At 42.8% G+C, this 12629-nt stretch overlaps 1 protein-coding gene across 1 annotated transcript; it reads left to right on the forward strand.

Annotated features, from left to right (window-relative positions):
- Positions 1 to 7130: 7130 nt before the first annotated feature.
- Positions 7131 to 11226, forward strand: LOC103724349 (protein PLASTID MOVEMENT IMPAIRED 1-RELATED 1-like; the record flags this gene model as incomplete). The annotated part of the gene is made up of 2 exons (XM_008815579.4): positions 7131 to 9478; positions 9592 to 11226. Coding segments are annotated over 2 exons (3495 nt in total), but the record flags the coding sequence as incomplete, so codon positions are not given.
- Positions 11227 to 12629: the final 1403 nt, after the last annotated feature.

Genomic DNA, 12629 nt, shown 5'->3' on the forward strand with positions numbered 1-12629 from the left:
AGTAAATAATATTTAATAAAAAAATATTTTTAAATAAATTCTATTTGGAAAGTTCCTGCCCTGCCAAAACGGGGCAAAGTGGGAGTGACCCGCTTACCGTTTACCGTAATCGAACGCACTTCTTGGAAGGCATTCTTCTATGTCGACGGCCCTTGTCTCCGCGATCCCCTCGCCGTCACCTCGCTGAGGAACCCTTTCCCCTGTAGATGTCGCTGCCGTTGCTTCACTGCCGCCCTGGATATCTCCTCTTGGCCTCAAGTACTCCATTCCGCTGCCGCCACCCTCATCGAGCCTGCCTTCGGCGGCACAGCCTCGAATTCGCGGCAATCCCGCTCCATGGGCTCTTGCGGCGCTTGTTGACCAGAATGTGCATGCCCGAGCGATGAACATGAGGACAGCGAGAGCCCCCAGCGGGTAGACTGCCAACAACGCCCCACAAGTTTCTGAAAGAACTGGAGGAGGAAGAGGGAGGAGATCGTCGGGGCTCGCCCACTGATCTTCTTTCTCGCGGAGATGGCCAGGGAACATTGCCAAACCCACAATCATCATCGCCGACCCCAGGACCAGGGCTGCCCACCGGAGTCTTGCCGCCAGGCCCCCGGTCCGTGTCTCTCGCCGGATCCGCCCATCGTGGTAGGAGACTAGAGAACAAGAATGGAGTGAAGAGGAGATCTAGAGAGGTAAGCTGGAGTTTTCTTTTCTTTTCTAATTCCCTCCTCCTGAGGGCATGGGAAATTCAAGAAGGGAGCATTGGAGGATGGCCGCTTCAGGATTCTTGCTTTTTCGTGCCCTTGGCTTCATACTTCTACTACTACGCTGGTGGTTGTGGATGGCCACTTGCTACCTAAAAAGATAAATAAATAAACAAAGTAGTTGTTGTTACCTTTTAGCGTAGAGGAGGGGAAAGGAAGTTGTCAAGGTGGGAGAAGGATGGAAGAGAGAGAGAGAGAGAGAGAGCTCGTCTTTATTTGGATTTGGAGGGAGGAGGAGACCGAGGGAGAAGGTGACGGTATCCGGAGGCGGGGATGTTGGAAAAAAAGAATAAGGAAGAAGGGGAGAGTGCGTGGGGACTGGGGAGAAGGAATTGTACTTGATTTTGTTACGGTGAGAGATTGGAGGCTAGATCCGGCAGTCAGAGCTGTTATTGGACCATCGGCTCGTCTGATGATCAACGGACCTAAACCAAGAAATATGTGTGTACAATTGATGACGCAAAAAAAAAAAAAGTGGTTGTTTGGTGAGGTAACACCATTTGAAAATGATCCTCAAGTGGTATCTGAATCGTGCAGCACATTCAATAGACCTAGACGCATGTCATGGCCGTACGTTAAGGTTCAACGTTCACGGGGGAGGGAAAAAAAAGCTTGCTTAGCAAAGATGTATTTATTTAAATTTCTTTGAAAGATGTATTAGATTTTTTTTTTCATTTGATGAATCTTGTAATTTCCTAACAACCACGATACATTTCGGTGTTTAGAAAACTACATAAGGTTTTCGAGTCTCATACCATACGAGCACGTAAGCGTTTTAATTGCCAAGTTGACCGGAGGGCACTATAATTAAATGGGATGTCCAAGGGGTCAATCTCAATGCTCATTTGAACCTTTCATCATTCACCTGCTTTAGGATATGCTTCGTGCACTGCTCTACGGAGCTTGCCTCTGCACATGTGATTCACGAAAGGATTCATCATCATCACCAATTGCTTGGTCAAATTCACTTTCAGATCTTTCAATGCTTCTCCAATCTCTCAAAAATTTTGTTGCTACGAAGGAAGAACATGCATGCACATATGCATGCATGCAAGTACCAAAAAAGAAAAATTACCAAAACAAAAACAAAGAAAAAGAATGACTATTGTTCTTCAACAAAATAGATAAGGATCGAATATTTATATCAGGTTGAACCCTAATGCACCTCATCCAAAGATGAACCAACATCATACTATCACAAATCTATACTATCTATGCTATCATACAATGAAAACGCCTGCATGATATATGGATACATATATCGGGCCGGAGATCATCGAATGCAGATGTTTCATCATCTAAATCCTCTGACTTTAAATCCCACGAGGAGCAGATGCTCCCTCACCTGCATCGCAGTGGCTTGCACTAGTATCATAAAAACCTTCTCTCTCTCTTTCTTATATCGCAGTCTGTTTTCTATGGCACAATCCCCCACTTCGGCAACTTGATGGATGTACCCGTTTCGGGATCCCAAATATGCCTGGTAGACAATTCTTTCAATGCTGCCGGTTTCATTCCTTCCTCCAAATCCCATTCCCTTCGCTCTTCCTCGCTGCAGATGCTTCCTTTCTTCCCAAAGTCTCCTCCCTCATCCTCCCCTGATCTATCGTCGCTGCCGGCTGGTCGTCGGCTTCCTTGCCAAATCTTAATCTTGCCCACCATAGTGTAGACCAAAGCGAGGAATACGAGGACGCAAAGCACCGCCAACGGGTGCTCTGCCAAGAACCCCATGAAGCGTTGGAAGGAGATGAGGAGGGAGGAGGAGGAGGAGGATATGGTCAGGTTCTGGCCAGTCTTCTCGATGGCATAGAGTGCCAGGGAGCATGAGAGCCCGATGATCGCAATCGCCGAGCCGAGGAACACCGCCAACAACCTGACCCTCGCCGCCATCCCACGGTAATCGCCGCGCGCTGGAATCGCCATTGCTAAATGGCTAGCTGAGAATGAACTGTTTTTTCTCGAGAGAAAGATGTTCGGACCAATTGAGATATATATATATATATATATATATATATATATATATATATATATATATTCCTTAAGGAGGAGGGAGATCGAGGAGATACCTCTATTAGTTCGGCTTCTTGCTTTATATTTGTTTAGGGTGGTTGCTGTGGGATGGCGCCTATCCACCGGAAAGATGTTAGGAAAATAAAAAAGGACAGTTGTTGATGGTTAGCGTAAAGGAGAGGAGAACCGGGAGGGGGGGAAGGGGTGGTTGAGAGAGAGGTGATTCGTCTTCATCTGGTTAGCTTTGTGGGTGAGTTAGAGCGAGGGAAGCCGCGGGCTATATATCAGAGAGCTTCGGAACGAGGGATCTCGTTGTCATCGTTGGCTCATTGCTTGGTTTTGTAACCGGGATGGGGTTTGCCCCCGAAGCCTCGCTGGTTTCCGCAGGAATTGGGGGACTCGTCGGAAGTTGGCGAATGGGCCAGCCAATTTCAACGTACGTCCGTCCGCGAGCGATTTTTTTTTTTTTCCCCTTCCCCTCTATTGATACCTTTAATATATATATATATATTAAATTTTAAAATGCTCTAAATAACTCGCTTTTTCTAATCCACAAACCTTTCGAGTGATCAGCACATATAAGACAGGCGTGAGACTTTGGGTCCCCTTCGGCGCACGTTTTATGCCGCAGATAAAACCATGAGATATCATTTATCTTGAAAATTAGATGACTGCAAACATAATTTGGCCATAGATGGCACAATACATTTCAAGATGAAATAAAGCTTTTTATTTTTCAGTTGAATGATGTGATAGTTATTCAATGCAAAATATGCATAACAAAGTACTTAGATTCTAAACAAGTTGTTGCTTAATAATTATAACGTTTACAAGTATAAAGAAATTATCACTTTCCCTCCCTCTCTTTAGAGACACATAATATACATTGTCTATATAGCATCCCAAATAAAGTTAGTCTAGGCTAGATGACCTGGGATCTAACATTGATAATCCTAATTAATCAATGCAATCAATTATTTTACTTTCAAAAAAGTCATATGATATGAAATTTTCTAACTTATATATGTATCCAATGATAAAAAAATACACATCCATCGTGTTATTTCAACCGTTAATTTTGAATGAGATGAAGAAGTTATCTATGTGAGGAATCTCCTAAGTGCTCATACTATATTGTATCAAAAACTTAACCATTAAAGAAAGCAATAGGTATTAATAGATTTTTCTTATCCAAAATAAAAATTATTTAGTTTTTATTTAGTGCCACTCAATTCTTCCTCATTGACTCCTGCACTATCCTAGTGCGACCATGACGCGTTTATAGACTCTACCAAGGATTGGCAACGGTCTTGTACGTTTTGCAGCATTCTTGCACATCTTTTTTCTCTCTCAATATTGACATTGAAATTATAGGGACCTGCGTGGGCCTTCCCCCAGCGTCACAGCTTATTCCTTGAATGGTTGATATGGGACAGGCCTTAAATCGACAAAGCTACCTGGGGTCAAGCCCATTCGCTCCCAAAATCCAAGGGAATGGCATATGAGAAAAACATTAGTTAATTAGAGTTTTTAAATAAAAAAAGATAAAAAAATAATCTTCCTATAGAAATAAAATTTCTATATTTCATAAAAAAAAAACTCATATGGGACATAAGAAAATCCAATTCCCAGTGGCTAGCAATTAGATTTTCTTTTTGAAAAGTGCCCTAAAGCTTTTAAGCTTTTAGATAGAATAATATAAGATCTTTTTAATTTATTAAGAGTATTAAAGGTATTTTATATAATTTTTTCAGAAAAGTAGATACTCAACCAAATATAAATTACTTTAAAATATGCCACTTTTTCATGATCAACTAAATATTTAAAAATTATTTTTTCAGACATCATATACTTACTCATTAATTTTTTAGAAAAAAAATTTAATGAGGAAAATTTTTTTCTGAGGAAGAAAAAGATGAAGGGATTAGGTCTGCTATGCTTGCTGCGAGAGTGATGATCGCATATGAATTATCTGCCAATTTTTATGTTTGTTAATTTTTATCAGTTTTTATGTGCATGTTAAATTGAAAAGGAAAAGAAAAAAGAAAAGGATGAATCATACGTTGTTGTGTGGAAACATACATAATTCAATTATGCTCTTATCCTCGACAAATTTTATATATGATTGAGGTGCACTCACAGCGAAACATGATCTTGTCCTCTCTACAATTAATTCAATATACATATAATACAAAATAAGTTTCAATTAACAAGGAATAATTTCTATTGTCTGCTATTGGTTTCCATAGCTAGTTCCCATATTCCATTAATAAAGTGGAAGCCACATTTTTGCTTTCATAGGTAGGGTAAAATCAAGTGGTTTGCTTAAAATAATGTTTCAAATAGTTATAGACTAAGCATTATAAGTCTTGCTAAGTAATTAAAAATGAGAGGTCGCGGTGTTGTTTTCATAAAATATTAATTAATATCAGGTGGAAGCATGTAAGCTAGCCTAGCTCAACTCCTAGAGGAGTTGGTGTTAATTTTCTATGTGACTTGACCCATTCAATACATGATCTTTTAATTTACTTAAGGTGCTACAACCTATAAGAAAGGTGTGATCAAGATATTCATAGAAAACCAAATCATGCATTCCATCCATACTAATATTATAAGAAGAAATGTGTATTGTATATAATCAGATTCATCTACCGTGTTATCTGATATTTTCTTCATTTTTTTGGGTCAACAATATATATAATCGAGGGTAGGCAGGTAACACTTGCATAGTACCCTAAGAATCTCCCAAATTAAGAGAGGATGGTGTCAATCTCAAATTTCTTAAACTACTAGTATGAGGCAATCAATAGTCTAGATGGCACCTAAGTGATGCCAATCAACTCATACCATCACTATGTATCAAATTATAACACCAACAATGGAAAACCATGGTATTTTTCACAGTTGAAATATTTGAAAAAATAAGAAAAATAAAAAAAAAGAGAAAAAAATAAATTTATTATTTTGTTGCTTCATATTCGGTACATCTCAGAAATTATATATATTTGTATACAGACTGTATACATGAATAGTAATTTAGGTTGATATAGGATCTCATTAACAATGAAAAATATTATAGGTAATACAAGTTGTCATATAATACCTAAAATCACTCTAACAAATTATGCTGATAAAGAAAACTAATATAGATTGATACGGAATCACGCTAATAAAGAAAAATATTATGAAGGATGCAGGTTGTTACGTGATTTCTAAAATTATTCTAACAATAACAACTATGATGCCATATTTATGCTGTTGATGTTGCTGGAAAAAAAAAATTCTCTTACTACAATAGCCCAGCATTATATCTCAAGATAGCCAAGCAAGTATATACGAGAAAATATATCAAGATACAGAGGCTCCCAGCGATTGGAAAAGCAGAGTACTATTTTTTGGTAACATCATGGTGTCAGGACTCTGTTGAAGCGCCTCCGCCGCGCTCGCTGGCTCCCTTATCCTTCTCCCGTGGATCACGTGAGACGACGGTAAGTTCCACTGGCCGGCGGCCCCCACAGTATTTAAATTCAAACTCTTTTTGGTAACCATTTAAATTCAAACTTTACGACGGTCCCATTCATCAGACCTTTTAGAGGGAGGGAAGCATATTCCCCAATCCCCCAAGGCTCAAAATTCGGTGCAGAATATAGAATAATTAGGAAAGAAATCCCTAATTACATTCTCTTTTCCGGATTGCCTGCTTTGGAGGGAGACGTAAAAAGCCAAAAACACAGTGTAATTAAGAATCTTCCGCAGAAAATTCTCAAATTAATCAAGAACTACATCTTAATTAATTAATTAAACGAGCATAAGAAGGTTTAACAACTTAAACACGCTACCTAATATTAAATTAAACATTCTTGGCAGCTTTCGTATACGGGGTCAACACCCCCCCGGTCCTTTTTGCCCTTCTTTTTGCCCAATCGTGCCCGATCCTGTTCCCTGTTCTCCCTAAATATCCAATCCTCCATTCTAAACCTACCCTCCTTCGAAGGTATCCAATCCTTCATTGAAAAACACGTGCAAAACGGAACGTGAACGTTTACACTACTCCGCGGACTATTATATCAGAAGGCTCGTTTGAAAAACAAACTATTAAAAAAAAAACAAGCAAGGCATCCGCCGGTGTCCATACCGCGCTGGCGTAAATTAACTTCGAACCCGAGCCCCGCCGATCCCGTTCTCCCTTGTTCTCTCCTTCCTTCTCTGTCGGAGCAACCAAGAAGACCAGCTCCGGGGAACTCGTTTACCGGAAATCGGTCGCCCGTAAGTCGTCTTCCCGACCTCTTATTAAGGCTTTCTTTCCTGAATCCAAGATTCCCGATTCCTGTTTTTGTATGCATCCGTGAGGAGCGCAATCATCGGTAACTTGGATTCCGGGGAGGTCATGTTGGGAAAACGGGTCTCTGGCAAGGGAAACGCCGCCGGCGACCCCGGGAACGCCCGATTCCTCCACGAGATCGAGACCCTCAGCAAGGCCCTCTCCCTCGATCCCAAGAACCCCCGCCGCGCCCTTCCCCCTCCACCGCCGCCACCGGCGGCGACCACCACCACCCCCGATCCGTCTCCGCCGGCAGAATCCACTCCTCTGGCGATCCGAAGGAGAAGCCGCCGTCGTCATCGTCGTCGTCGCGCAAGGAGAAAAAGGCCTCGTCGTCGTTCTGGAGCTGGAAGCCCCTGCGGGCGCTCTCCCACATCGGCCGCCGCCGCTTCGACTGCCGCTTCTCCCTTACCGTCCACTCCGTCGAGGGCGTGCCCCCGGCCCTTGCCGACGCCGCCCTCGCCGTCCACTGGAAGCGCACCACCGACCCCGCCGCCGCCGCCGCCGGCACCCGCCCCGCCCGCGTATTCCACGGCGTCGCCGAGTTCGAGGAGACTCTCACCTACCGCTGCGCCGTCTACGGCACCCGGAGCGGCCCCCACAACGCGGCCAAATACGAACCTAGACATTTCTTGATCTATGTCACGGTGGTCGGCGCCCCTGGGCTGGACCTCGGGAAGAATCTGGTAGACCTCACCAGGCTGCTGCCGCTCACGCTGGAGGAGCTGGAGGAGGAGGGGAAGGGATTCCGGAAGTGGAGCACGAGCTTTCGGCTCTCAGGGAAGGCAAAGGGGGCGTCGCTTAACGTGAGCTTCGGACACTTGCTGGTCAGGGATGGGTCGGCAGAGCCGGCTGGTGGGGAGAAGAAGATTACGGAGTTTTTGAATGCGCGGGCAAGGAAATTTGAGAGGCAGGGCTCGGTGGGGCAGGTCAGGAGCCAGGTTCAAGGCCGGGATCGGTCTCGGTCGGTGGAGGACGTGAAAGTGCTTCATGAGGTCTTGCCGAGCTCAAAGTCGGAGGCATCTGTTCTGGCTGATACTGAAAAGGAATTGGCGTGTGGGAAGTTTGAAGGTGACGAGCTGAGTACTGTGGAAGGTGGTTCAAAATCAGAGCATGAGGTTTTTGTTCAAAAAGAGGAATCAAAGGATTTGAAGCCTTGCACAGTGCCAGAGCCCATCGAAGGGAATGAGGAGTCGCCCAAATTGAAAACTTGCACCTCATTGGAAGAGTCCATTGAAGGCAATGAGGAAAAGGAGTGTGATGAACCTGAATTCAGTGTAATTGAACAGGGAATAGAGATTGCCTCAAAGGATCAAAATTATGAACCTACCTCAAAAAAGGTTGAGCCTGAGGTGGTTGATGATAGGGGTGGTGGGGTTGATGAGAAAGAAGCGGAGGTGGGTGTGAAGCCAGAGGAACAAGAAGAGTCTTCACACCAACAAGAGTCTTCACACCATGGTCATAATTCTGAATGGAGCAGTTTGGATGCAACCATTGATGATTTGGCCTCGGTCTTCCATAGCCTCTCAATTCTTGAATCAAATGTGCCGGAGTCTCCGCAATCCGAAGCCAAGCCATCTCTGCAGCGGAATTATGTAGATGTGAAGTCTAGTTACAAGACTGCAAGCATGAAGTGCAAATCCCAGAGCTTGGATGATGTTACAGATTCCGTTGCTAGCGAGTTTCTAAGCATGCTTGGTATAGAGCATAGCCCTTTCGGATTGAGTTCTGACAGTGACCCAGAATCACCAAGGGAGCGATTGTGGAAGCAATTTGAGAAGGAATCACTAACCTCTGGTAATGTTCTCTTTGGTCCTGATGTTGAGTTGGGGGACGAATCTGATTGGGATAAGTATCCAGACAATTTTGATTTCTCGCCTGTTGTTCGCGAAGCTGAAACAGAGCTTCAGAAAGCAACTCAAGTTGGGTGCAGCAAGTCGAGGGCTAAAGTGCTGGAAGATGCTGAGACAGAAGCTTTGATGCGTCAGTGGGGTTTGGATGAGAAGGTCTTTCAGTGCTCATCACCTGGAAGCAGGTGTGGATTTGGTAGTCCAATTCATCTTCCCCCAGAGGAGCCACTTGACTTGCCTCCTGTTGGAGAGGGCTTGGGTCCATTTATTCAGACAAAGGATGGAGGATTCCTGCGATCCATGAACCCAGCCCTCTTCAGGAATGCAAAGAACAATGGTAGTTTGGTCATGCAGGTATCTAGTCCCATCGTAGTTCCTGCAGAAATGGGTTCTGAGATTATGGAGATATTGCAACGTTTAGCTTCAGTTGGAATTGAAAAGCTCTCAATGCAAGCAAGCAAGCTAATGCCTTTGGAAGATATCACTGGGAAAACGATGCAACAGATAGCCTGGGACGCTGCACCAGCACTGGGGGCATGTGAGAGGTTTGCGAGTTACCTTATTTAGTTCTTTTCGGTTGTGTTTTGACATTGGGCCCTTCAGTACTCATTTTGTCTAATCCTGTTTTAAAATTTCCCATCTCCTTTCGTTTGTACAGGCAAGATCTGTTGCAGTATCAGAACACAGAAGCAGAGTCAAGGATTGGTCAGAATGCTGCTGGTAGGAGGAAGAAGGGTAAAGGCTTGAATCTAGCTTCATCAGGTCATGTGGAGATGGGCTCAGAATATGTTTCACTGGAGGATCTTGCTCCATTAGCAATGGATAAGATTGAAGCTCTTTCAATTGAGGGGCTGAGGATACAATCTGGCGTGTCAGATGAGGAGGCACCTTCTAACATTAGCCCCAAATCTATTGGGGAAATTTCTGCTTTGGAAGGAAAAGGGGCCAAGAATAGTGTGTCACTGGGTTTAGAGGGTACTGCTGGATTACAGCTTCTGGATGTTAAGGATTGTGGGGATGACGTAGATGGCTTGATGGGTTTGTCTTTGACTCTGGATGAGTGGATGAGGCTTGATTCTGGAATGGTTGACGGAGAAGATCAGATCAATGATCGAACATCGAAGATTCTTGCAGCCCATCATGCTACTTCAATGGACTTGTTTAGTGGGGGGTGGAAGGGAGATAAAAGAGGAGGCAAGAGATCTGGTAGAAGGTGGGGTTTGTTGGGGAATAACTTTACAGTTGCACTTATGGTGCAGCTTCGGGACCCCTTGCGTAACTATGAGCCGGTTGGAACACCAATGCTTTCATTAATTCAAGTGGAGAGGGTTTTTGTTCCCCCAAAGCCCAAAATATACAGCACGGTTTCAGAAAAAGGGAACAGTGAACAAGATGATGAGCCTGAGCCCAAGCCTGAGCCCGAAACTAAACCATTGGCAATGGAGGAGAAGAATGAGGAAGAGGATGCTATTCCTCAATTCAAAATAAAGGAGGTTCATGTTGCTGGTCTGAAGACCGAACCTGGAAAGAAAAAAGTATGGGGTAATCCTACACAGCAGCAATCTGGTTCTAGGTGGTTGCTTGCTACTGGAATGGGAAAGAGCAACAAGCATCCGTTTATGAAGTCAAAGGCTGTGACAAAACCTTCTCAAGGGACGACAAAAGTGCAGCCAGGAGATACTCTTTGGAGCATTTCTTCACGTGTTCATGGCACTGGAGCCAAATGGAAAGAGTTAGCAGCTCTCAACCCTCACATACGAAATCCCAATATCATTCTCCCAAATGAAACTATTAGGTTGCATTGAGAACTGTCAGCCATCTTGCAGTCTATCATTATACCTTTGGCAGCGAAAACAGAGTTAAAGTAGGTGAAAGTCATCAAGATTGGTTTTTCAGCTTATCAGGGCATATATCTGGTATGGATGAATTCCATCTAATTGGGGTCAGAAGGTGGCTGTATCTGATTGTGGAGCTTTTCCCCCCTGTATTTACTTCGAACTCATTTTCAAGATCCATGAAATAAAATTTAACGGTAAATGGATTACCTCTTTGTAGGAAAGAAATATATGTTTGTCTTTGCACTATATACAGGTTTCAGGTCTTATCTGTTCCTCTATGTTTATCTTTGTTTTGAACTGTGTACATGCATGTCTGCTCAGGTGAGTAGCCAATGCATTTTTTATGGAAAATATGACATTTTTAACATCATTTGCCTTGTAATTGGTTTCTTCATTTCTAAGTTGCATATGAACATGTGTTTTCCCATAAATAAAAGCTATGTACTTTTTGTGTCCGTTTTAGTGTTTTGTCCACATTCTAACCCTTGTCATGTTGGGCATCTTCCTAATCGATGGCAATCTAACTACCTGAATGGCTGCTTACCTTCTGTTGTTGGTTATGTTCATGTAGCTGAGCAGCACTGACATTGCTAGAATAGATGGTACATTGCATCCTGCTAATTTGCAGACTTCATTGTATTCCTATGACTTTCCATAATGACAACATTAAAGCAATTTCTTGGTATTGATTATTGGTCCTTATTTTTTGATATTAAGCTTTATGAGCTGCGCCCCTACAATTTTAAGGAGTTTTTCCTGTTTATATCGTGAATGATTGAAGAGTTTATTGAGTCCAAAGTCAAGAAAGAATTTAATACAAGGCAAATTCATCCTACAATCTTAAGCGGAAGAACATCCTGAGAAGAGGTCAAGACAGACTGCAAATCCTGGATGTCTAACTGGTGAATATTTAAACAAGAGTTAAGAAGCTGTCACCTGATTAAAATTACATTTTTCATCGAATGGAGTTGCATGGTTGCTAGGAGTGAGGTTGATTTAGATAGGCAGTTTATGCAGATTCCAGTTATTGTAGGTAAATGAGTCTCTCTTTCGTTTGAGTTACTCTAGTCGAGGGGAGAGAAAGATGGAAGGAACATATTAGAAGGCCATTATAAAAAAGATATATAGCCAAGCAACCTACAAACACCATTTTCAAGCATTGTTTAATATCCAAATGAAGCTTGATCCCAATTCCCCATATTACCAACTTAAAGTAACTGCCTTAAATTAAAATTATGCGCACCTCCCCATTTCCCACGTCCTTCAAAACTAATTTTTAATTTTCTTGTTAGGAAGCAAGGATACTTCAAATCACATATTGTGTCCTTATTGGATAGGTATTGTATTCCGATACTTGTCGAATTCTTCTTGGATATATGTCTGATACTTGTATTAAGTATCCTTTTCTTAAAACTAAAATAAAAAAGAAACAATCTTGATGCTTTGCAAATACACCTCAGATACTTCTCCAATACCTCCAAAAGTGAGGGGAAGCGCTTTTGTTCCTTTTTTTCATGTTAACCTTTCTAATAGTTAATGGTTAATTTCAAAATCTATGATGTTAGTGTTGAGAAAATATGCCTCGAAACTCGAAACGACTGCAGTTGAATTTCGGCTTAAGTTTGCTTGAAAAAGTTTGTGCTAGCTGAATGGAGTCGACCCCTAGCATCTAGGAGTCGACTCATGTGAAGCTTGAGTCGATTCAGGGATGAGAGGGTCGACTCGCTACGTGCCACAGGGAGAAATAGAGAGCTGTAAAATTCTGAGGCTGCAGGAGTCGACCTCACACTTAGTCGAGTCGACTCTAGGTTTCCTGAAGTCGACTCCTGGACTAAGGGAGTCAACTCGCTAAGTGTTG

The sequence above is a fragment of the Phoenix dactylifera genome, chromosome 4, assembly GCF_009389715.1.
Source record: "Phoenix dactylifera cultivar Barhee BC4 chromosome 4, palm_55x_up_171113_PBpolish2nd_filt_p, whole genome shotgun sequence".
Taxonomy (NCBI): Eukaryota; Viridiplantae; Streptophyta; class Magnoliopsida; order Arecales; family Arecaceae; genus Phoenix; species Phoenix dactylifera.